Genomic DNA, 22,723 nt, shown 5'->3' with positions numbered 1-22,723 from the left:
TTGACTGGCAGATGGGATTCGGAGGAGGCCCAGTCTGTGCGATCTAAACGGTCGAAGGGAGGTAATCGGCAGAAGGCGGTCTCTCAAGTACCCAGATCCACTACCATGGAGTGCTTTAAAGGTGGTCATCAGTACCCTGAAGTGCACCCGGAGATCGACAGGTAGCCAGTGCAGCTCGCGGAGGATAGGTGTAATGTGGGCGAACCGCGGTGCGCCCACTATCACTCGCGCGGCTGCATTCTGGACTAACTGCAGTCGCTGGATGCACTTCAAGGGCAACCTCATGTAGAGCCCATGTAGGAGGTTGGGGAGGAACATGGGTCAGTCCTGGAGTCTGGGGAAGGCTCAGACAAGGGCTCTGCATCGGAGGCAGAGAGGGGGCAGGGCCTTCTGGTTGTTATGTGCTGCCTCTGAAGCCTCCGGAGTCTGACATCAGTGAGGACACTTTCTCAACTCCATTTCTTATGAAGGGGAGACAAATAGGAGCAACCAAAGAAAAAAGCAGATGACAAGCGGTCTATTTTTTATAAATTGAGCTTATATTCCGTTCTAGAGCTAACTGTTTTTGGGCTTCTTTAAAAAAGAAATATCTATATAAGCTCTGCCAGAAAGCCACTTCATTCATATCAAAGTTAACTGATGGAAATCTGTGGTTCATACCTCAAATACCAAACACAGAACAAATGTTACAATTGTTCTCGGAATAATTATTTGTTCTTGCAATGATGTAATTAATTATGCCAAAACTATTCACTTGTGTCATTCATTTATTGAAACAACTAAGGCATGTTAAGACTCCAGTTTATTTTAGTCTCTATTTGCTGGAAAATAGTCAAAAGAAAATAGCACCATTCCATTGAGGAAAAGAGAGTTCAGATAGAAATTTCGTATGCTAAAGAAAATATGCTGTATACAGGTAATCCTCGAGTTACGAATGTAATGGAGATTGCCAATTAAAAGAACAAGCCTCCAGTTACTCAAATACACAGGTCATTAAGAGTGCATGGGGTATCTCAGGAGTGGGGAAACCATGGAAAGACTAATGCAGGGACCAAAGCATCCAGCCACCAAAGGCCTCCCTTCACCCACTGAGAGATCCAATGCTCCTCTTCCCATCCATTGGGGTCCCAAGCTGCTTGGACTTTTCCGCTCCACCCCATCACCAACTGCTAACTTATCTTTGGCACCATGCTTGAGCGCACTGCACTGCCCACACTCTCCTCCTGCGCAGACTTCGGTATCAGAGGCCTTGTCCAGCCAGGCAGAGAAATGCCAGGCCAGCCTCTCCCATTCTCTGCCATCCCCAGCCTCTCTCAGAAGTGGGTGTGGCCCTGCTCTGCCACTTGCTGGAGCGCCGAAACCATCCTGATTTCACAAATTGCACCACCATGGAGTTGCAGAGCTTGGCATCCCTCATTTGCTAAAAGCACTCGTTTTTCAAATTGCAAGAGGGGCTGCTAAACAGACGTGCTTTCCAGCTCCACTGAATGTCTCCTCCCAGCTCAAGACACCCTTCTTTTTCTGGAGAAATGGAAAAGGAAGAAAAGCATAGGAAACCAAAGAAGAATCCTCTGAAGTTGTCACTTTTCCCAATGCAGAGCAGAAGAGACCAAGCAACTCCATGAGGCAAGTTCATGGGGCTAAAGAAAAAGTAAAACCAGCCTTTCCAACTTCATGGGACCTTACCTTTTTTTTTTTTTTTTTTTTGCGAGAAGCTGGAAAGGCTGACCTTTCTTTTTTTTTGTTTTAGCATCACAAATTTGTTGCAATTCGGAAAAGGAATGCTTCTGGCAAGCGAAGGGAGCAGGGTGATGGTGCGCCAAGCCCTCCAGCTCCACAGTGGCAGAGAAACATGGTGAAACTGGAAAGCTGGTTTGTTTAGGAGCCCTCTTGCAATTTGCTTCTGGCAAGCAAGGGGAGCAAGCTGGTGACATGTCAAACTCTCCAGTTCTGCAGCAGCACAATTTGTAAAATCCATGTGGGTTCGGCGCTCCAGCAAGAGGTGGAGCAGGGCTGCACCCAGTTGTGAGAGAGGCTGGGGCTCTGCAGGGAAAGGAAGAGGTTGGCCCGGCATCAATGTTCTCTCTAATTTTTTTTCAATGTATGCAGAAAAGTTTAGTGTTTGAGTGGCACATTTTCATGCCTGAGCACCTGAATTTTTTTAGCCATAATTGCCATCAGAGCAGATGTTGGGGAGGGTGGCAGGGAGGAAAAGGGTCCCCTCCCTCTCCCTCAGACATCCAGGAAGGAAGGAAGGAAGGAAGGAAGGAAGGAAGGAAGGAAGGAAGGAAGGAAGGAAGGAAGGGGGAGGAAAAGGAAAGGAAATTGGGAAGAAGAAAAGGAAAGGAAAATAGAAAGGAAAAGAGAAAGGAAAAGAGAAAGGAAAGGAAAAAGGAAAAAGGAAAAGAAAGAAAGGAAAAAGGAAAGGAAATGGGAAAGAAGAAAGGAAAGGAAAGGTAAGGTAAGGAAATGGAAAAGAAGGAAAGGAAAAAGGAAAGAAAATGGGAAAGAAGGAAAGGATGAAAAAGGGAGGGAAAGGGAAGGGAAAAGAAAAAAAGGGAAAATGAAATAAGGAAAGGAAAAGAGAAAGGAAAGGAAAAGAGAAAGGAAAGGAGAAAGGAAAGGAAATGAAAAAGGAAAGGAGAAAGGAAAGGAAAGGAGAAAGGAAAGGAAAGGAGAAAGGAAAGGAAAGGAGAAAGGAAAGGAAAAAGGAAAGGAAATGGGAAAGAAGGAAAGGAAAAAGGAAAGGAAAGGAGAAAGGAAAAGAGAAAGGAAAGGAAAAAAGGAAAAGGAAAGGAAGATAGGAGGAGGACAGTAAGGGAAAGGAAAGAGTGGAATGGATTGGTACTGCTCAAAAATCAAGTCTCAAGTTTGCGTGGACCCCTTTGGCTCAGGCAGTCCAATTCCATGCTGCTTCCCTCTCTCCGCAAAGCGGAGGGATCGCAGAAACATTGCCGAGCCCAGAATGGGGCTTCAGATGATGCAATGCCTGAGAAACCCCGGATGTGTAAAGAAACTCAAGCTACAACCAGCAAATTGCGTTTCCCAGGAATCGACAAAGCTTCAGAGGACCAATGGAAATTCTCCCTTCTGCAGCGTCATCTGTCTCCGGGCAGTCTTTCTTGATTTCACCAATCATCAGATGGAGGAGAGAGTTCGGTGCAGAGAGAGAAGGGAGGGTGGGGAGATATTTCCAGTCATATTTTAAGACATTAAAAAACACTGCCCGGCAGTTTGTAACTTCTGTGTGGTCTTTTCTTGTTACGTGCGCAGCCATGCAGCTTAGAGGGAACATTGCCCGGCACGTCTCAATCTGGCTGGACAAAAGCTCCAGACCCAAGGCTGTGTAGGAGAGGGACATGCGCAGCATTAACCTATCAGGCATGGCACCAAAGATTGCAGTGTGTCTGTGGTTGTTCGCAAGGGCGAACAACTGCTGTGGTGCTTTGGGCCTTGGTTGTAAATACTTTTGGTGGGGATGCCGTAACTTTGAACATTCGCTATGTGAACGTTTGTAACTTGGGGAATACTTGTATATAAGTATTTCTTTGGGAATACAATGTATTAAAGTATTTGACATGATTAATTAAAATGCCTATATATTCATATAAATTGACTTTCTTTTTTCAATATAAAGAAAAAGGTGATAAATGAACAGATCAATGTCAGTTTTATACGCAATCATTCTTAAATCCAATTCTACATCAGTATATTCTTAAAAATTCAGAATGTTATTTTTAATATTTTTTCTGTAAAATATAATATTCCTTCTAAAATACATATTTCTTGTATTCTACATACCTTTTTACATAGTTTATAAATATTTAGAAATAGCAATCTTTATCACAATATTCAATATTCAAGGAATCGCAAGTGGAAAGATTTAGTAGAAAAAGTAAAAATAAGATTGGCTTAACAATATAGATATATAAGATTCTCAAGTATCCTTAAAAAATAAAATATATATAAAATACAGTCGAATGAAATTGTACAATCTGTAGAATTCTATGTAATCCTTTACATGTACAATTATAAAAATCGTGGACCAATGTTAGTACATGACTTTTCATCTATTTGAAATATTAAAACTCTAAAATCTTTTAAAACATCCAGATTACAAGATATCACCTTTCCTTGAAATAATACCACTTAATGGACATAGGAAGCATGTCCCTTATTAGCAGAACCTGCTGTATGGAACCATCCCTTCCTTGAAAGATGACCAACCTTAAACCTGTTAGAATTTTGTGACACTAAAAAAAAAATCATGTTTTCCTTGGGACTGGTGAAAGGACAAGTTCCTACTGAAATTGAATACAAAATGTGATTGCTTAGCAATTGTTATTTACTAATTTTTATCGTAATATGATTAAAATTACAAATAAAAATATTTATAAAGTTTATAAAAACAAACTTTATAAACTTTATAAATAAGCAAGCAAACAACTCAGAGACTGAATTTACATAATATGTCATGCCAAAAACAAACAAATCACATTTTGGTCTAGCATCATATACAAAGTAAGTCTAAGCATTTCTACCACGCAGTCCAACTCTATGCATATTAATCTTAAAGTATGCCCCAGTCTCCAGATGTATGTTTAGCATTGCAAATATAGTCTTTATGCATCAGAGACTTTACAGCCTTCAGTACAAGACAATCAGTTAATGTTGGAACAGAAATACTATGTTGCATAACAACTAAGCCCCTTAAGACTCAAGTGCACTGTCATAGTTAGCAGCCACGACTTGCATATTGGAAACTTTATTAAAGTACAATTTAAAAGCATTAAACATATACATATACCATTCTTTTTATTCTAATTAGAAAATTAATCTCTAGAATTAAATCCAACTAAATTCAAAGTAACTAACAACTGTCTAAAATGCCACTTTGCCTCTTTGTTCACCCTATTTGATTCCAAAAAAGAATCAGCTACACAAAATGTCTCTGGTGTTACCTTATGCAACTGTAGTGTTTGAAAGTGCTAGCTGCCTTCTGGCATTCCAGGCACAATTGTATAGCCCCTGGATAATCTTCCTCCTGTAAGAAATCAAGTATATATTTTTGAAAAGCAATTGGGCAGAGGCTATGAAAGAAGGCATGGCAGTTATATTTTCAGACTTTTAGCAGTACAAATCATGAAACATCACCGTCATCATGAAGCTGCAGTCTTCAGGCCAATGTAAGATAATATAGACCATGGGTGTCAAACTTGCCACGTCACATTACCATCACATGACGTTTTCCCATTTGCAGAGCTGGAGTAAGCGTGGCCTGCACATGATGCATCCGCCCTGCGGGTCGCCAGTTTGACACCCTGATATAGACCAATGTTTCTCAACGTCAGCAATTTTAAGGTGTGGACTTCAGCTACCAGAATTCCTCAGCCAGCAATACTAGGACTTAAGATCTAGCCATCTTTAAAGTTGCTGAGGTTTAGAAGCATTGATATAAATTCACTTAGATGAAAAGAAGGTCTCTGTAGGGGCAATGTGATTTCCCCATCAAAACAACAATGGAATAAGGGCCTCCAGAACATCCTAAGTAAACCGAAAGAAGAAGAAATAGGAATTATCCACAACATACTGTGTAAAGACTATAATAGTCATTATGTAGGTCAAACAGAACACTAGCAGAGCATGAACAACAACGAAAAATCTGAAGACATATTAAAAACTTCTTAATTTCACCACACATGGATAGACTTAACCATACTTTCAACTGGGAAACTACGAGCATCCTAAGCCAGGCCAAGCCAAAAATTGCTAGAAAATTCCTGAAAGCCTGGCACTCAGATAAATCAATCATTAACAGATGCATAGCTATAAACAATATCCACATACCATTCAAATGAAAAATCAAAAAGCCGAAAAGGAAACAAAAAGACCTCACCAGAAATCAACATCCAGCTGAGCAGAGATTAATGCCAAGATTAACACTAGACCAACAATCAAACAAACAATACCCCAATTAAGAAACTACAAGCAAGCTAACACTGAACAACAGCCCAATCAAGGAACCACTAAGTCCACTGCCACCAACATTGGCAAGGCAAACCACTATAAAATGAGAGCAAACCACTATAAAATGAGAGCAAACCCTACTCCTTTACTAGCACTGTTACTTAGCTCAGAGACCATCAAGGACCCCACAACTATGCATCAGAAATTGCTTTGACAAAAATGGACTGCTAACTGCAATAACAAGAAAATGCTATTGTACGTTGCTGTCTGTGAGCAAAAGCCTCTCCTGGCTTTAGTAAGAACATGTCCTCCAACAGTGCTCACTGAAACTTGGCAGCAAGAGCCAAGTGGTGTCAAGACATGGAGTAATAACTCAGACTGTATCTCCCTTCTAAAAGAAGCTACACAACTTTTCAGTAGGTTGTATAGCAATGGTCTTATACTGACTGTGAATTCTGAAAGCTACAGTCTCAAATTTGGACAAGGCCAAGAAAGCTATTCTAATATCTTTGGAATATATAGAACAAATAACATTTTTCAAACTCAATTACATCTATTTCTTACCTCCAACATTTCACTCAAACGCACATCGGTCTGTTGCTAAAAATGAAAGAAGTAAGGTATTATTATATGTGGCACAAATTATAAAATATTAATTTGTCAATTATATGTTCTGTTCGTACCAGGGTTTTTATTGTTCTTAGAGATTTTAGCAGCCCAACTAGCAACTGGCGTTTCCGTTGATTTGCAAGAAGACCCAAGCTGGCTTGAGTAAAGCCCTCCTTGGCTGAATTCAGATGCCTACAGAAAATATTTTTTTTGAGAATTTTTTTTATTGTTTTAGTTAAACAAAAACACAAAAAAAAGAATCAACAAAATACTGACATCAAAGCTTTTATCAAAAGTCATATTGCACTAATCTTCAAATATTCAATCTGAGGTTAATGCAGAACTCAGTCAAATACCATCCAAAAGCTTTGGGGGGGAAAGAATCAATACAATAATACATTTCCCTACATTTGACAAGTAATTCTTAATTATCCTGTTTCCCTGAAAATAAGACAGGGTCTTTTTTTTTTACCTCCAAAATAAGCGCTTAGCCTTATTTTTAGGGAAGTCTTATTATTTTTGAGGTGCAAGAGCCGTTGAGTGTGGTCACCTCATGGCTGCTGCTGTGTTGCAATATTTTCAGGGAGGGCTTATTTTAGTGCACACGCTCAAAAGCCTGATTGGGCTTATTATCCAGGGAGGTCTTAATTTCAGGGAAACACAGTACCTACAAGCTGCATTCAGATGTTATGCTAGGCCGATCAACAAGATGGCTTCACATGCTGTGCAAATAACTTCTAACAAAGAACAAAATTACTGTATATGGAAGGTGAGAGAAGTGATTGTTTAATTATCAGGGATCTATTTAACATCCATTCTTTAACATTAAGTTGATAGAAAAGCTGAGAGAAAAGGCTATGTTGCTATTGTTCATGAAATGTAAGTTAGAAGTGAGTACTTCCCACCATGGTTGACTTTTTTGACTGCCAAAGGGGTTGCTTCAATTAAAATCAACACTAAACACAAGTTTTTAATGTTGATAATTGTGCTGAAATGAACAGGATATATCACCGGTCCAAAAAATACAATGATGGTAAGTTGGGAAAAAACTGATTTGTGAGAAATGCATGACCCCTTTTCTTGAACTGACACTATTAACAGGGAATGATGATACAATACTCAGAACTTTCAAACAATGATTAAGCAGAAGAAAATGATGCTAAATGTTAATGCTAAGCATCACACCTCCTAAGTCACTAAAAATGCAGTTATGAAATTGGGTTTCCCTTTCTTACCCCATCTACCACAGAGAAATATCAATGTAGTGGTACAATGTTTGCTTTTTCCCAAAATTGAAGAATGACTTTCTCAGGCATCTGTTTGACTCAAATGAAAATGTGGAAAGGACTGTCAGGACTTGCATGAAGGGACAAAATATAATGTTCCTTCATGATGCTTTTAAAAATCTTGTTTATTAACAATTTCTACCATATTTTTGGGAGTATAAAACACACTCTTTTCCCTCAAAGAGGCTGAAAATCTGTATGCATCTTATATAAGGAATACAGCATTTTTTGCCTCCCAAAACCCACCCCACTTCACCAAATTGGCTGTGCCTAGCCTTTAGGAGCCTTGCAAAGTGCTTGTGGGGGCTGGGGAGAGCAGAAATGAGTGAAAAATGGCTGGTTTTTCCTCAATTCCCCACCCCCACCTCCCAGGAGCACTCTATGTCTCCTAAAGGCTATGCATGCCCTTTTTTGAAAAAAACGGGCCCGTTTTTATGAAAAATGAGCTATTTTTTTGCTCATTTCTGGCTCCACACACACACACACACGGAACACTATAAACCTCCTAAAGGCTATTCATACCCATTTTTTTTGTTTTCACGAAAAACTGGCTGTTTTTGACAGGTCTGCGGAGTGCAAAAACTTTTTTTTTAATTTGCCTCTTCAAAACCTTGATGCGTCTTATACTCTGAAAAATGCGGTGAGTAGATGTTTGAAATTCTTTTGGCCTGCTACGTAAGGAGGGGGGAAACCAAAATTGCTGTATTATACTAATCAGCATTCACTAGGGAGGACGTTAGATATGTATCAGGGCTGTCAAACTCGCGCACTGCAGACGAGATGCGTCACGTGCTGGCCACGGCCACGGCCAGTTTAGCAAAGGGGGGAAAAGTCCCCATACATCTCATGACAACGCCACGACGTGAGTTTGACACCCCTATTCATTTCTTTAAGACACTTTTTAAATGTCTCTTCGTTGCATTTTTTATGCTGTTTTTTTTTAATTAATGTTTTGCATTTTAATCATTTTTGAATAAAGTTTTGTATGAAAAAAATAATAGTCTATTATGGCAGAAATGCATTGCTAATTATGGTGGTTATAGATAAGAATGAATGCCACTGATAAAAGAGATAATTTCAAGGATTATTTTCCTATTTCATTCATTAAACTATCTCCATAAAAATTAAACACATAGGAACGAGGCATTACTTTTCATTCAACAATCATATTCATACGCAGTATTGGGCATGATGAATCAGATTACCAGAGATATAAGCAGCAATGTCTTATAGCCCAGGATATCGTTATATGTTTTGTACTTATATAAATGAGACAAAACAAAACAATAAAGCAATTGTGAAGCTTTTTTACTACATTATTTTCTAAAGTAATTAAACTTAATTCAAAGGTATATCATACCGTCTTCCATTTGTACAGATAACAGCAGCTAACTTAAGGCTTGTTTGCAATGATGTAACTCGTTCAAGTTCCTACAGAAATGTAATAAAGTCCATTTAGCTTTCCAGGGAAATAGAACCATTGATCAAAATGCAATGTTCTCATACAAACATTTTATATAAAAAGTAAAGAACAGTTAAACATTCAAGTAAACCATGATAATGATCTAATAAAGACAATGTATGAATTCATCACTTGCACAAAGATAACTCACACTAGGAATGCATTAGATCCTGACACCAAATTGTACTTTTGGCAAGAATTATAGCTGTTTCTTTGAAAAAAATTCTTAAATGCAGTTTTGCCATTAGGGAAAATACATGTAAATCAGGTAATCTATTCTTGCCCAATGACAAGAATCTAAAGGATGCAGCAAATATTCAAATAAGAGTAATATGCTGTTTGTGCTATGTGTAGCTGGACAGAAAGAAAGGAACATGGAATAAAATGATACAAAGCACAACATGTCCCCAAGCAATCAGCATCATTTGTCACCGAGGTTTTTGATCACTAACTGCTTCTGGTCTGGCTCAAGAATTCAATTAAATATACCCCTAGTGCTGAACATGAAATATGCAATTTTGCAACACTTATAACATTTTTTTCAAACTGCAATCAAACTACTTTTTTGCCTTTCAAAAGAACTTCAGATATGATATAAAAATAGCAATGGGAATAATAACTCATTGGAAAATAAAGATGCTCACAAGAAGTAATGTCCACTCAAACAAGTCTTTCAATCCTTTATCTAGAGTTTTTTCTTTCAAATGAAAACTACTGAATTGCTTAAATAGCAAGCTATGAAATAGCCAAAGGGCTTAAAGTAAAAAAAAAAAAAACAAGGGTTAAATAATGTGGTACCTACAATCAAAAGTGCCTTCATATATCTCCTTGGTTCTAATCAGGCTCTCAATTCCATCTTAATTTATTTTAGAGTTTCTTAATTAAAGAAAACCAAACGTGGAAAATGCTATGCAACAAAGCCAAGTACCAACCTTCAGAATGACCTTTATTTTCTTAGAAAATAAACATGAAGCATAGCTGCAGGATACTCCCCATAAAGACGACAAAGATATGCTGCTGGAGTGGTAAAGAATATCCCAAACAACTACATGCAAAGTGGAGAACAACTCCACTTTTTGCACTTCAGCATCAGAGAACTCTATGTATATTTACTATATTCTACACCAGACCTCTGATATATCAACCCCATCAATTGTAAAGCTTATACATACACAAACCTGACTTTTCACTAATTCAGTTTTCTTTCTGCAGTAAACACACGAGGCTCAGAGTAAATATTTAATTTTATAAATATAAGTTTTTGTTTATATTACCTTACCTTGACATATGCAGTCTGTTTCTCAAGGATCAAGTCTGCAACTTTTTTGGATACCTTAGATGAAACACTTAAAGTTAGTTACAATATATACTTGTATCAAACTGTATCTGAATCATACACATAAAAGATCTTAAGCAATTTGGAATAATACATCTTAAATATTTTATTCCACTTAATTTTATTCCATGTTTAAATAAATGGAGATAGAAGTAATAAACACTCCTTGAGATTGCCATGCTTTGCAAAATAACCAAATCAAAATTATAGATTTTCATCCAAAATCCAAAGTACTAATGAAATTAATCTTCCACCCCACTGTAAACTGAAGAACATACTTAAATAAAAATTAAGGTGCTCCAGTATGCCATAATTATAATGGTTCATCTATAAAGAAGCATGAAAGAACTCTGCATTTTAAAAAATATATAAGGTTACAGAATGCAGTATTACTCCGGTTAAGTTTTTTAAAAAAATTGCTTTCCTATTTAATAAATTCTTTTTCCCATTCTGAATTCCAGTATATGAAAATTGCGTTTCGCAAGAAATGAACAAGACAAAATATCTTTTATTTATTATTCAATTATAGCTGTTTTTCTTGAAGGGACAAGGAAATAATTATGTTACATGATTCCTTTGAAGCATTCATTTCTCTTTATTTGTCATTATCATTCAGATTATAATACATTTCCTAAAGAAAGCAAGACTCACAACATCTAATTCCTACATGCAAAGGGTAGCAGCCACAAACTATTATTTGTAAGAAGGTGAAAAAGATAACAAATTAAATGATCATTCTCCATTTCCCCCTTTGACATGCAGAAAATGTGAAAGACTCCGAAGAAAATAAAGTATCTTTGAATCTCTGCTAATTATATGAACTTCTTCACAATCGCCAGATTGGATTTATACCCCGGGTGAAATTCAGCAGGTTCTAACAGGTTCTGGAGAACCAGTAATGGAAATTTTGAGTAGTTCAGCAAATACCTCTGGCTGGCCCCAGGGTAGGGTAGGAATGGATATTTTGCAGTATCCTTCCCCTGCCACACCCACCAAGCCACGCCCACAGAACCGGTAGTAAAAAAAAATGAATTTCACCACTGATTTATACACTGTTAAATTATGTTCTTTCTTTTGTTTGGGTTTGTATTATGGTGGTATGTTACCTCAGACAGCTGTGTGTGTATCTAAACAGTGGTTAACAGGCTTAGTGTGCACTTAACTACGATATTTTCTACTAGATTTCACAGAGCAGCAAAAATAATTATTGACTAGAAATGTTTGAAAGCTCATTTTCAAAACTCAAAATAGAGTTTAGAGACCAGGCACCAGTGGGCAATTTTCTTGAATAACAGATATGTCTCAAATGCTTTCAACTGGATATGCCAGGGATTGAATTGTAACTATATTGCCCCATGGAGTTATAAAGAAGAATAAGAAGTCTGCTGTCATTCAAGTATTTTGAACTTTAATATCCCATCAGTCCAACTTAACCATGACCAATAGCAAAAGGTTGGTAATGTTATAGTTCATGGCAATAAAGCAATAAATAAAAAACAGCATAAAGTGAAATGTGATCATCTTAATTATAATTTCTTCACTGTCTTCACTGAAGTACTTCAGCCTGTTTTCAAAGTCATATAACTATTCTGAGAAGTAATGAGATTTATGGAAATCAATAAAATGAGCAGGGAAGAAGAAAGAACTTTCTACTTACAGCTGCTTGCTGCTGTTTTAGTTTGTCTCTATACTCTTCCAATTCCTGAAGACTAAGAACAGTTGGCAGCTGCTACAGATAAACAAAATCAAAATTCATTTTAAAAATACACACAAAATCAACCTAAGGGGAAAAGTTCTTGAAAAATGTGACTTTGACTCAGTTTAGTAAACTAAGAAAAAATATGGTTGCTATATTTATTTTGTGTATTTTTTAAAATTGTTTTATAATGTTAGAATGGCAAGCAATTCAGAGTCATTTAATTAAGTTGCACAGCTATAGAAATTAATTGAATGAAAAAAAGTGTTCTCTTTTAATGGCAGTGACATAGCAATGAAGAGCAAAGTATATTATTTAAAAAAAAACCACTGTTTATTCCAATTCAGTGTTCTTACCTCTAACTCATACTTAACAATATCAAAGGAATCATTGGAAAAATAGATTTCTTCAATGCTGTTAATTATTTCCTGCTGGGCCTGAGGATCAGTTGGTTGCTCCCGGAGTTCTCTAAGTTCTTCCTTTAATATATGACAGAAAATAATGTATCACTAATTTATTTTTAAAAAGTATATAAAAGGCAAGTCAGAGAAGGTGTTTCATATATATATATATATATATATATATATATATATATATATATATATATATATATATATATATATATATATATATATATATATATATATATATATATATATATATATATATATATACATACATATACATATACATACATACATACATACATACATACATACATACATACATACATACACACATATATATTGCAAAGAGAGATTTGTCTCTGAATAAATTAGTTTACTCAATAAATCATGATTAGAATATAATGTGTAGACTTGAACATTGAAACTTATTTAAGAAGTTTATACACCAGTTCAATCCAGCTGGACTCCAAGTAGAATACAATCTATAAAATATAGTTAATAATAATAATACAGTAATATAAAATATATCCAATATCCAATTATATCAAGGTGGCATTATATCTTATCAAAATGACAAGCTTGTTCATCTCAATTTTGCAGTAAAAATTGGAAATAATTGCAGTTAAAAATCAGTCCCAATAAAATTTTATGTTTTATAATACAATACAATACAATACGATAGCAGAGTTGGAAGGGACCTTGGAGGTCTCCTAGTCCAACCCCCTGCCTAGGCAGGAAATCCTACACCGTTTCAGACAAATGGCTATCCAACATCTTCTTAAAGACTTCCAGTGTTGGGGCATTCACAACTTCTGGAGGCAAGCTGTTCCACTGATTAATTGTTCTGTGAGGAAATTTCTCCTCAGTTTTAAGTTGCTTCTCTCCTTGATTAGTTCCCACTCATTGCTTCTTGTTCTACTCTCAGGTGCTTTGGAGAAGAGTTTGACTCCCTCTTTGTGGCAACCCCTGAGATATTGGAACACTGCTGTCATGTCTCCCCTAGTGCTTTTCATTAAACTAGACATACCCAGTTCCAGCAATTGTTCTTCATATGTTTTAGTCTCCAGTCCCCTAATCATCACCACCTGCTGCCCATTACCTCCAATAGACTGATTAGATCCCACAGATTAGTCCTCCTCCGAATTCCATCTACTGGCCAATGCCGATTGGCGACCACCCGGAAGAGGGCCTTCTCTGTGGCTGCTCCGGCCCTCTGGAACGAGCTCCCCATGGAAATTCGGACCCTCACCACCCTCCAGGCTTTCCGCAAAGCCCTCAAGACCTGGCTGTTCTGACAGGCCTGGGGCTGATGAGTTCCTGTCCCCGCTCGAATAGTGTGTCTGTTGAGTTGCTTTTAAATTGTGGTATTGTCTGTCCATGTCTTTTTTGCCCTATTTGTATCCCTTACCCCCCCCCCTGACTTGAGTTGTGAGCCGCCCCGAGTCCCCTCGGGGAAAAGGGCATAGAAATATAATAAATTCAATTCAATTCAATTCAATCTTTGTTGTTCTTCTTGGCACTCTTTCTAGAGTCTTCACATCTTTTCTACATTGTGGCGACCAAAACTGAATGCAGTATTCCAAGTGTGGCCTTACCAAGGCATTATAAAGTGGTATTAACACTTCACGTGATCTTGATTCTATCTCTCTATTTATGTAGCCTAGAACTGTCTTGTCTTTTTTGGCAGCTGCTGCACACTGCTGGCTCATATTTAAATGGTTGTCCACTAGAACTCCAAGATTCCTCTCACAGTTACTACTATTGAGCAAGGTACCACCTCTACTGCACCTGTGCATTTCATTTTTCTTGCCTAAATGTAGAACCTTACTCTTTTCACCATTGAATTTCATTTTATTAGATAGTGCCCAATGTTCAAGTTTGTCAAGATCCTTCTATATCTTAAGCCTGTCTTCTGGAGTGTTGGCTATTCCTGCCAGCTTGGTGTCATCTGCAGATTTGATGAGTTCCCCATTTATTCCCTCGTCCAAATCATTGATGAAGATTTTGAAGAGTACTGGGCCTAAAACAGAGCCTTGGGGTACTCCACTGCATACTTCCCTTTATGTAGATGCAATTCCATTGAGGACACGTTGAGTGCGGTTGGTCAGCCAGTTACGAATTCATCTGGTGGTGATGCTGTCTGACCCACATTTTTCTACTTTATCTAGTAGTAGGTTATGGTCTACCTTATCAAATGCCTTACTGAAGTCCAAGTAAACTATATTGACAGCATTCTTCTGGTCCACTAATTTTGTCACTTTGTCAAAGAATGCAATAAGATTAGTCTGGCATGATCTGTTTTTGACAAACCCATGTTGGCTTTTGGCTGTTACTTTGTTTACTTCTAGGTGTTCGCTAATTCGTTGCTTGATTATCTTTTCCAGAATCTTTTTCGGTATTGAGGTCAGGCTCATAGGTCTATAGTTTCCTGGATCTATTTTTTTTCCTTTTTTGAAGATGGAAACCATATCAGCTCTTTTCTAGTCCTCCGGCAGTTCCTCAGTGCTCCAGGATCTCTGAAAGATATAGTTCAGTGGTTCTGAGATCTCATCTGCCAGTTCCTTCAGAACCCTGGGGTGTAATCCATCCGGTCCTGGTGATTTGAACTCGTCTAGCGTAGACAGGTGCTCACTTACCATTTTCTTCCCTATTTCAATTTGTGTTCCTAATCTGATTTTTGTGGTACTGTTTTTGATAGGTTGGACTGTTTTATCTCTTTGTGTAAAGACAGATGCAAAGAACGAGTTAAATAGTTCTTCTTTCTCCCTGTTGCTTGTCACCTACTTGCCATTTTCTCCCAGCAATGGATCAATTGTTTCCTTAACCTTTTTCTTGTTTTTAACAAGTTGGAAGAAGCTTTTTTTTTGTTATTTTTTACTTTTGTGGCAAGACTTTCTTCATTGTGAGCCTTAGGTTTCCTTACTTCATCTTTACAGGCTCAGGCTATTTGCTGATAATAATTTTATTTTAATTTTATTTATAATTTTAATTGCAATATAGCTCTAGTAGGATATGGTACACATTTGATTAAATAGTCCCCAAAATCATTATGTGAATTCCAACTATATGCAAATTACATGTATATCCACAATTTTCAATATACATCTGCAACAATGCATATATTTGCAGGACAGATGTTTCATTTTTCACCCGTAAATTTTACAAAACTGTGTAACATTTTGGAAAATAGAGTAACAGTTCTACTTTTTGTATTTAATTAACTGTACTTGAATATTAAATATGTTTTATAATAAAAGTATGGTATAATTATCACACTACATTTGCATAAAACTCTGCCCATATTGTTCTAAAAGCTACTGTATCTGTTCTTTGATAACTAACTTTCATAACTAAGCTGTAACATACCCAAAGAGAAACTAATTAGAGACAAACTGAAACCAGCAATTATATAATGAAACCTCAGTAGGTGGAATAAAAACAAAAAATGACAGAATTATCACTGTAAAGCTGGAAGCTAGCATTCAATTTCGCATAGGCTTTAGCTTTCCTTGCTATATACTAACATATAGAAATGTACAGTGTATATTATGTGGGAAAGAATTAAATGGACATTCCACCTTGAAAACATGAATTGGAATCTAATCCTTAAGAATAAATATATCTTCTCTTAGCAACTCAAAACATATTTTGCAAAAAGAATCCCCAAAATTTTGAAAGAGCAGCTTAATGGAATCACATGCAATTGCTTCTGATCCAACTACACTACACACAGGATGAAAAGAAAACATGTTCACTGGGAAAAAATGCCAGCCAGCTCATGCACTGACCGATTCTTTATTTTAGCAGAATTGTACTTTTAGAATTACACATTAGTTCTCCATCAAATGCCCTCTGCATGTTTTCACCATCCTCGTACGTTTTATTAAAGTGCCATCTTGAGGAATATCTTTGAAATTACAGATTTACTAGTAACTAGCTATGATTCTAAAACCCAAAGAACCATAGTATTGCAGTTGAATATTTTTAGAAAGTTCAATTTCAACAACTTTTGATATATTAAGAAAAGTTCTAAGAGAACGAATGTCCAAATGATAAACTAAACTTGTTTTAGAATTATTACACCTGCTTAATATTTTAATAGTGATAAAGAAACTACATCCTGTTAACAGTTGTCACTTTTAAACTAGCTGACATATCATGTTATTTAACAATACTTTTTTTGATCAACATATTCATAATATTCATAATCCATTATTGGAATAGTTTTAAATGGTTAATTCTAGGTTGCATATAGTAATATGAATATACTAGAATAAAAATGGTGTTGGCTGTATTTCTACTATATCACCACCCATAGTCACTTGGTTGAGTTGGGCAGCTGTAGAAATTGAGTGAATAAACAAACAAGCTCAGATGTGTAACAAATGAATTGCTGTAAGGAGGTTTTATATGAAAACCTCCTTACACCAAACTATGTTAGCCAGTAAGGATCAACAGTAATGGGAGCTTTCTATTGATGACCAGGGTGCAGGAAGTGTGCATCCTGAGAGGCCAGCAGCATACAAATTTAATAAATAGAAATAAAATATATTTGTAAAACTAAAAGAAAGGGAAAAGAGGGAATAGATTTGAATAAAAGTGAATTAATCATGTGGAAATCAATGAGCATGGAATTAAAGGTGTACGTTTATCATGAGGCTGTGTTGCCTCCTGATCTGTTTATGCTGAACTAAAAAAAAAAAACCATTGTAAGCCTACTGAATTTTATCTGGGAATCTCAGCATACAAACAAGGCAATAACTCATTATTTAGCTTTCTAACTAGCACGTTCCTGCTCAACATAGTAGGAGCAACTCAACAAAACCATTATGATTTAATATTACTTCTAATTTTGTTGAGATTTGTAAACAGTTAATTAGCAGGCTCCAAAATTCTTACCAACATAGATTCCCCACTGACAATTCCTTTTAGTCTTAGTTATTAAGGAAAACATACAACAAAATCATTAGTAGACTGTATTAACAAATATTTTCAATGCATCCACATCTAAGATAGTAGCAGAAGTGGGCAAAAAAATGAAGTTGAAACAGTTAGACTCGGAATCATCTCATTACCAAAAGTTGGCCTGAAATATTGGAGCTGTGAAAAAGAAGAATTTATTTCAAGGCCAGATTGCTTTCTGCACAGTCAAAAAGGCCAACTCTTAAGTCAAAGTATATATAGTGAGGTTAGAATAGAATATTTCAGGAGTGAAATCATGATATATTGAAATACCTGCATATTTTAATGTCTAACTATCTGAATGGATTCAATGGATCCATAATACCCAAACCAAAAAGACCAGTTTTTGAAATAATTTGCATAGAAGTATGTCTTATTCACACCATCTTACAAGAAATGCATGTATCATTATTTGCAACTCCATCTTTGCCTACAATTTCTTCCCTTATTTCTTTCCCAAAGGAAATCTACAAAGGAAGATAAAACTAAAAATGTTACACAAGTACAACCAATGAGTAACAGAGTGATGCATCTGGATGGAGTAGAAATGTCTCCACATTCTGACACAAAAAAAAAACTGAGAAAGCACTCAAGACTTTAAATGTAACACATTGTTAACCTCCATAGAAGTTAATTATTGCAGGGTGCATTATTTATACTCTTTGATTTCCCAAAGAAATTTAAGAGATAATCACATTAGTTCCTTAATTAGTGATAAATGTTAATGTTTTTTTTTCCTTCTGGAGCAATATTGTTTCTTAATTTATAATTATAACCCTTGTGTAAATCATGTTCAAACTTTTTGCAATCGTTCAAGGCAGTTGAGATAAAAAACCAAACCATGTGTATTAACATTACCCTTACTGTTTAGTTGCAATTCTTCCTTCTGTCTCTCAAGGTAATTCTCACTGCCCATTATATTTTTTCAGAAATATATTAGGGTTTTTTGTTTTTTTTAAATCATGGAACTGTAGTGATAGAAAATTGGCTGCATGAACCCCATCATGTCCTTTCTAGAACCCACAAAATCGTAACTTTCATATCCAAAACTACTCCTAACTAGACAAGCAACATAAATAGGCAAAATATTTCCAATTTATCAGTGCCCATTTGTGTCACTTAGATGAGATGAGCAGTTTAGAAAAATGATAAATAAGTAAGTACAATGAAGAACTTATATGAATCATTGAGGTATCATTTGAATTTATTTGATCAACATAATTCTTGCAACTATGTTATATTTCCCAAATTATGGAATACAAATAAGATGTCTCAGAAAACAAATATAAAACAGAAATTGAAATAAATTTTAACATTATATGTATTCAGTCCTACCTTGCTTGGAATTCTGAAGTTCTCAAGGGGGCTCAAATCATGAATACTATCCTGAGGACTTTTAAGACCCTTAAGCAGGAAAAAATCAAATATGTCACTTTCTGCAGTCCCAATAATTAAGCAACTTATTTATGAATACATGAGTGCTTCAACTAGTGCTTCAGGATGCATATATATTTGAAAACCAAACCTTGGTAAATTCGAACTATTCTCACGAATAAGGTTTTCCAGCTACAAATAGCATACGAACCTGTACAACAAAAGAACCTGTATAATAAAAGGATGTACTTTTTCTCAGGATAATCCTTCACTACAATCTATGTACTGGAACTAATGGATGTTGTAATCTAAACATTCTGGAAAACACTTTATTTGTTCAATCTTAAGACTTATATCAGAAGAAAATACTTGTTGACTCACAGAAAAGAATTAGAAAGTTTGAAATGAAATGGCCAATATTATTTCCTTTAAAAAACACTGAAAATGAGATTTATGGTCAATAGTCACAATTTTGGAATATTAAGTCTCATTTTTTTTAGATTGTTCTGTCAAAAAAACACATCATCTTGTATTTGTCTCTCAAAGAAATATTATCTGGCCCAGTTTTGACCAATTGTCCTGATCTTTTTGTTATCAAATAGTATGAGAAAAGGTTCCAAGTTTAACTGATCATTACATTTTGAAATCATTTCCACACAAAGAATTTAAACTGGGAAAACAAGCTCAGCCTGAACAGCCACAATTCAATCCTACAACGCATCTGGAGTCCTTGCGTTCCTGAATGAATAAATTACTGACAACCCAGGAAACGTTCTTCTTATAACTTCTTTATTCAGGCATCAGACCTCCCTCCCCAAATAATAGTAATAAATAATAACCTTAAATCCTGTGCGTATTTACAAATATGCAAGTCCTATTTAACTGAACTCCTTTTTCAGAGCAACGCACGCGAAACTGTATCTTATCTACTACAAAACGCATTTGGACTTTTTTTTTTTTTAGAAAATATAACATATTATCGTGGTTTTTCTTCTCGTTCAAAATTCCATTTTTTAATTATAAGAATTCCGGCCTTGCGAAGCACACACACTGACTCTCGTACTGACTATGCTCTCTTTTGCAGAAATTGTTTCAGTTACATCTTTCTTAACCTCGCTTTATCAAACGTAAGCCTTCCGTTCTTCCCACCCCGCTACCTGTCGGGTCATCAGAGACTTGATTTTCTGCATGATGACACAATTTCTACCGGCCGGCCAGCCACTCGTCTCGCAAACTCCCTTCGACCAAGGAACGCAGCTGCCTGTTAACACAGCGAAGCCATTTTGGGCATCACATGATCCGCCTGTCCTCCTTCTGAATCATGGGATTTGAAGTTTACAGTGGAAGCTTAGCTTCCGGATTTTGGATGCCGACACGCAGCTGAGAAAAATACAACTCCCATAACGCTCAGCGTGTTTCCTGTCTTTTCAGCTAGCGGAATTTCAGGGTGAAATATGCCTTTTAACGATAAAATGAATTTAAAGGGACCATCTGATGCTTGGGTAGCGGAATTTGGTTATTTCCAGAAACGTATTTTGTTTCTAATGGAATAATTAGCCTGATCCAAGATATTAATATCGATAGGACGAGCTGAGTTTGTAAACACCGAAACATCGCTGTGTAAATGCCGAGACAATACGATGCATCAATGCTCAATTACTTTATCTAATTGTATCCAAAATCAAAGTGGTAACAAAAACAACTCATATAAATGTTGGTGTTATGTGACAATCCCACGTTACTCAATTTAATGTGGAGGCTCCCGCATTTTTTGCTATTAGCAATTTCAGGGCGTTTCACAAAGGCAACCCCATATATGGTAGATTGCAGTAATTGATGGTGAGATAAATAGGGACCCTGCCATAAGCGCGGCAACCGCGCTAGGAAGAAGATTGTGAGGTAACGAGGGGGGGGAGGGATGGTGGACTCTATCCACTGCCTTGTACCTGCAGCGGCTAGCGTTGCTCGCTGATAGGCTGAAAGCAGAAGTTCCTTGCTCTTCCATCAGAAAGACCACCCAGGGGTGTATTCTAGATCTTTCCAAGGGAGTAAAACTACTTCTAGACCCTAGAGCTAAAGTTGCTACTGTCCAGAGTTGGTCAGTTTAAAAACTTGCAGCAATTCTATCATGCTGGATTGAATCAAACACTTTCTCCTCATTGAAACCCTTATGGTCTCAGGAATAAACTCAAAACTGCATAGTCTTATGTAGAACCTCATCCTAATAAAAACATTGCCTAACTTTTGCTTTTGCTATTTCATTATCGATTGGCATGGTTTACTCTAGTGTGAATCTATGAAAAGCCATTTTCTTTAGCTTATAAAAGGACGACAACTATTGGAACAATAGAAAGGGGAACCTACACACAACAGAGCAAGTATTACTTATATCTTACAACTATACAATTAATATTTGTAAGCAAGTATTAGAAAATGTAAAGGGCTTTACTTTTTTCTAAACGTCCTGGACTGGTTACTAAGATATTGGTATAGTTAATACCAGGGAGGGACTAGTTAGGGGCTATGTAATCCACTTGAAACCACAATTCTACAAACTCATTTTAGCTTATGTTAAGATATGTTATATGTAGTGGGCTCATGGAGTTATTTTTACACTTAAGTAATTAGATAAATTAAAATGAGCTAAATAAAATCCAGTTAACATTGGTAGTCATGCAGTATGGACATAGCTAAATGATTGGTTTCCTATATTACTAAGCCACAATACAGATTTAGTTTTGACTTAATATGTTGAGTGAACTCAACTATTATGACTAATTCAGCAAACCATGCTGAAGCAAAACATGGTTTAAATAATGCAAAACAAGATTTAATCTGAATTTCACAAGTGAAAATTAACTCTCTTAATATTATTCTCATTACATTCTGAACCAGAAACTGAATTTCAGTCTAGGTTGTGCTTATTCAGCCAGTTTATAGTTCAGAAAGTCTTGGAATAGTATAAATATCTTGGTTAGCATTTAAGTGCAACACACAGGCTGAATAATATTGCTGTTTATTGCATCCTGATCTTTTTTTCAGTTATGTTGATTCACTTGGGTTTGGGAAACTGAAGTTAACAATGGGCACCCCTTTAAAATTCTGGTTAGGTAGATAGCCTAGCTAATCACTAAGAATGGAAACCACAGTTTATTGTTATCTCTACTTTGCCACCATTTTCAGTTGCCTGGATTACTGAGGCACTCCTGTGGGAATTTGTAATCAGCCTTTCTCTTTCAGGGGGTTTGCCCATTTCAAAATTCTCTGATACTGCTCTGCTTAGTTATAAATACACACTTAAAGATTTTTTTAAAATTTGCCTTATCATATTTGCATCCTGCTGAATCTTGCAATTAATTTTGCTACTCTTTAAAGCAATTTTGTACTTATTTATTTAAAAGTACTAGGACTAATTTCCTCTAACCCAAAAGACATAAACTACCAAAAATCATCATTTACAATCCTCATGGCTTGTACAGGTTTGGGTTTTTCTTCATGGAGCTGTTTGACTGTCTGCTCTCATCAGATGAATATAACCTGCATATGGTCTTTAAGCTCATTTATTTTTTATCAGTGCTGAGTGATTCATACTGTATGCCCAATTTATCGTGTTCTATATTTGCT

The 22,723-nt window shown here is 36.3% G+C and overlaps 1 protein-coding gene across 2 annotated transcripts in view; it reads right to left on the bottom strand.

Moving 5' to 3' along the window:
* Positions 1-20,383, bottom strand: part of VPS50 (VPS50 subunit of EARP/GARPII complex) — an 80,532-nt gene extending 60,149 nt beyond the window's left edge. For both annotated transcript variants that reach the window (XM_014070137.2, XM_087712709.1), the window contains exons 1-9: positions 20,257-20,383; positions 19,061-19,129; positions 12,713-12,835; positions 12,318-12,389; positions 10,604-10,657; positions 9,223-9,293; positions 6,651-6,768; positions 6,532-6,567; positions 4,962-5,044 (exon numbers count right to left, since the gene is read on the bottom strand). In XM_014070137.2, the coding sequence (XP_013925612.2) occupies positions 4,962-5,044; positions 6,532-6,567; positions 6,651-6,768; positions 9,223-9,293; positions 10,604-10,657; positions 12,318-12,389; positions 12,713-12,835; positions 19,061-19,129; positions 20,257-20,289 (659 nt within the window). In that variant the 5' untranslated portion in view covers positions 20,290-20,383. The remainder of the gene's footprint in view (positions 1-4,961; positions 5,045-6,531; positions 6,568-6,650; positions 6,769-9,222; positions 9,294-10,603; positions 10,658-12,317; positions 12,390-12,712; positions 12,836-19,060; positions 19,130-20,256) is intronic.
* Positions 20,384-22,723: the final 2,340 nt, after the last annotated feature.

Source organism: Thamnophis sirtalis, unplaced genomic scaffold, assembly GCF_051295495.1.
Source record: "Thamnophis sirtalis isolate CommonGarterSnake01/CBP01778 unplaced genomic scaffold, rThaSir2_p1.2 scaffold_4, whole genome shotgun sequence".
NCBI classification, from domain to species: Eukaryota; Metazoa; Chordata; class Lepidosauria; order Squamata; family Natricidae; genus Thamnophis; species Thamnophis sirtalis.
Note: the sequence above shows the minus strand (reverse complement) of the source record. Positions and strands in the feature narration are given on the sequence as shown.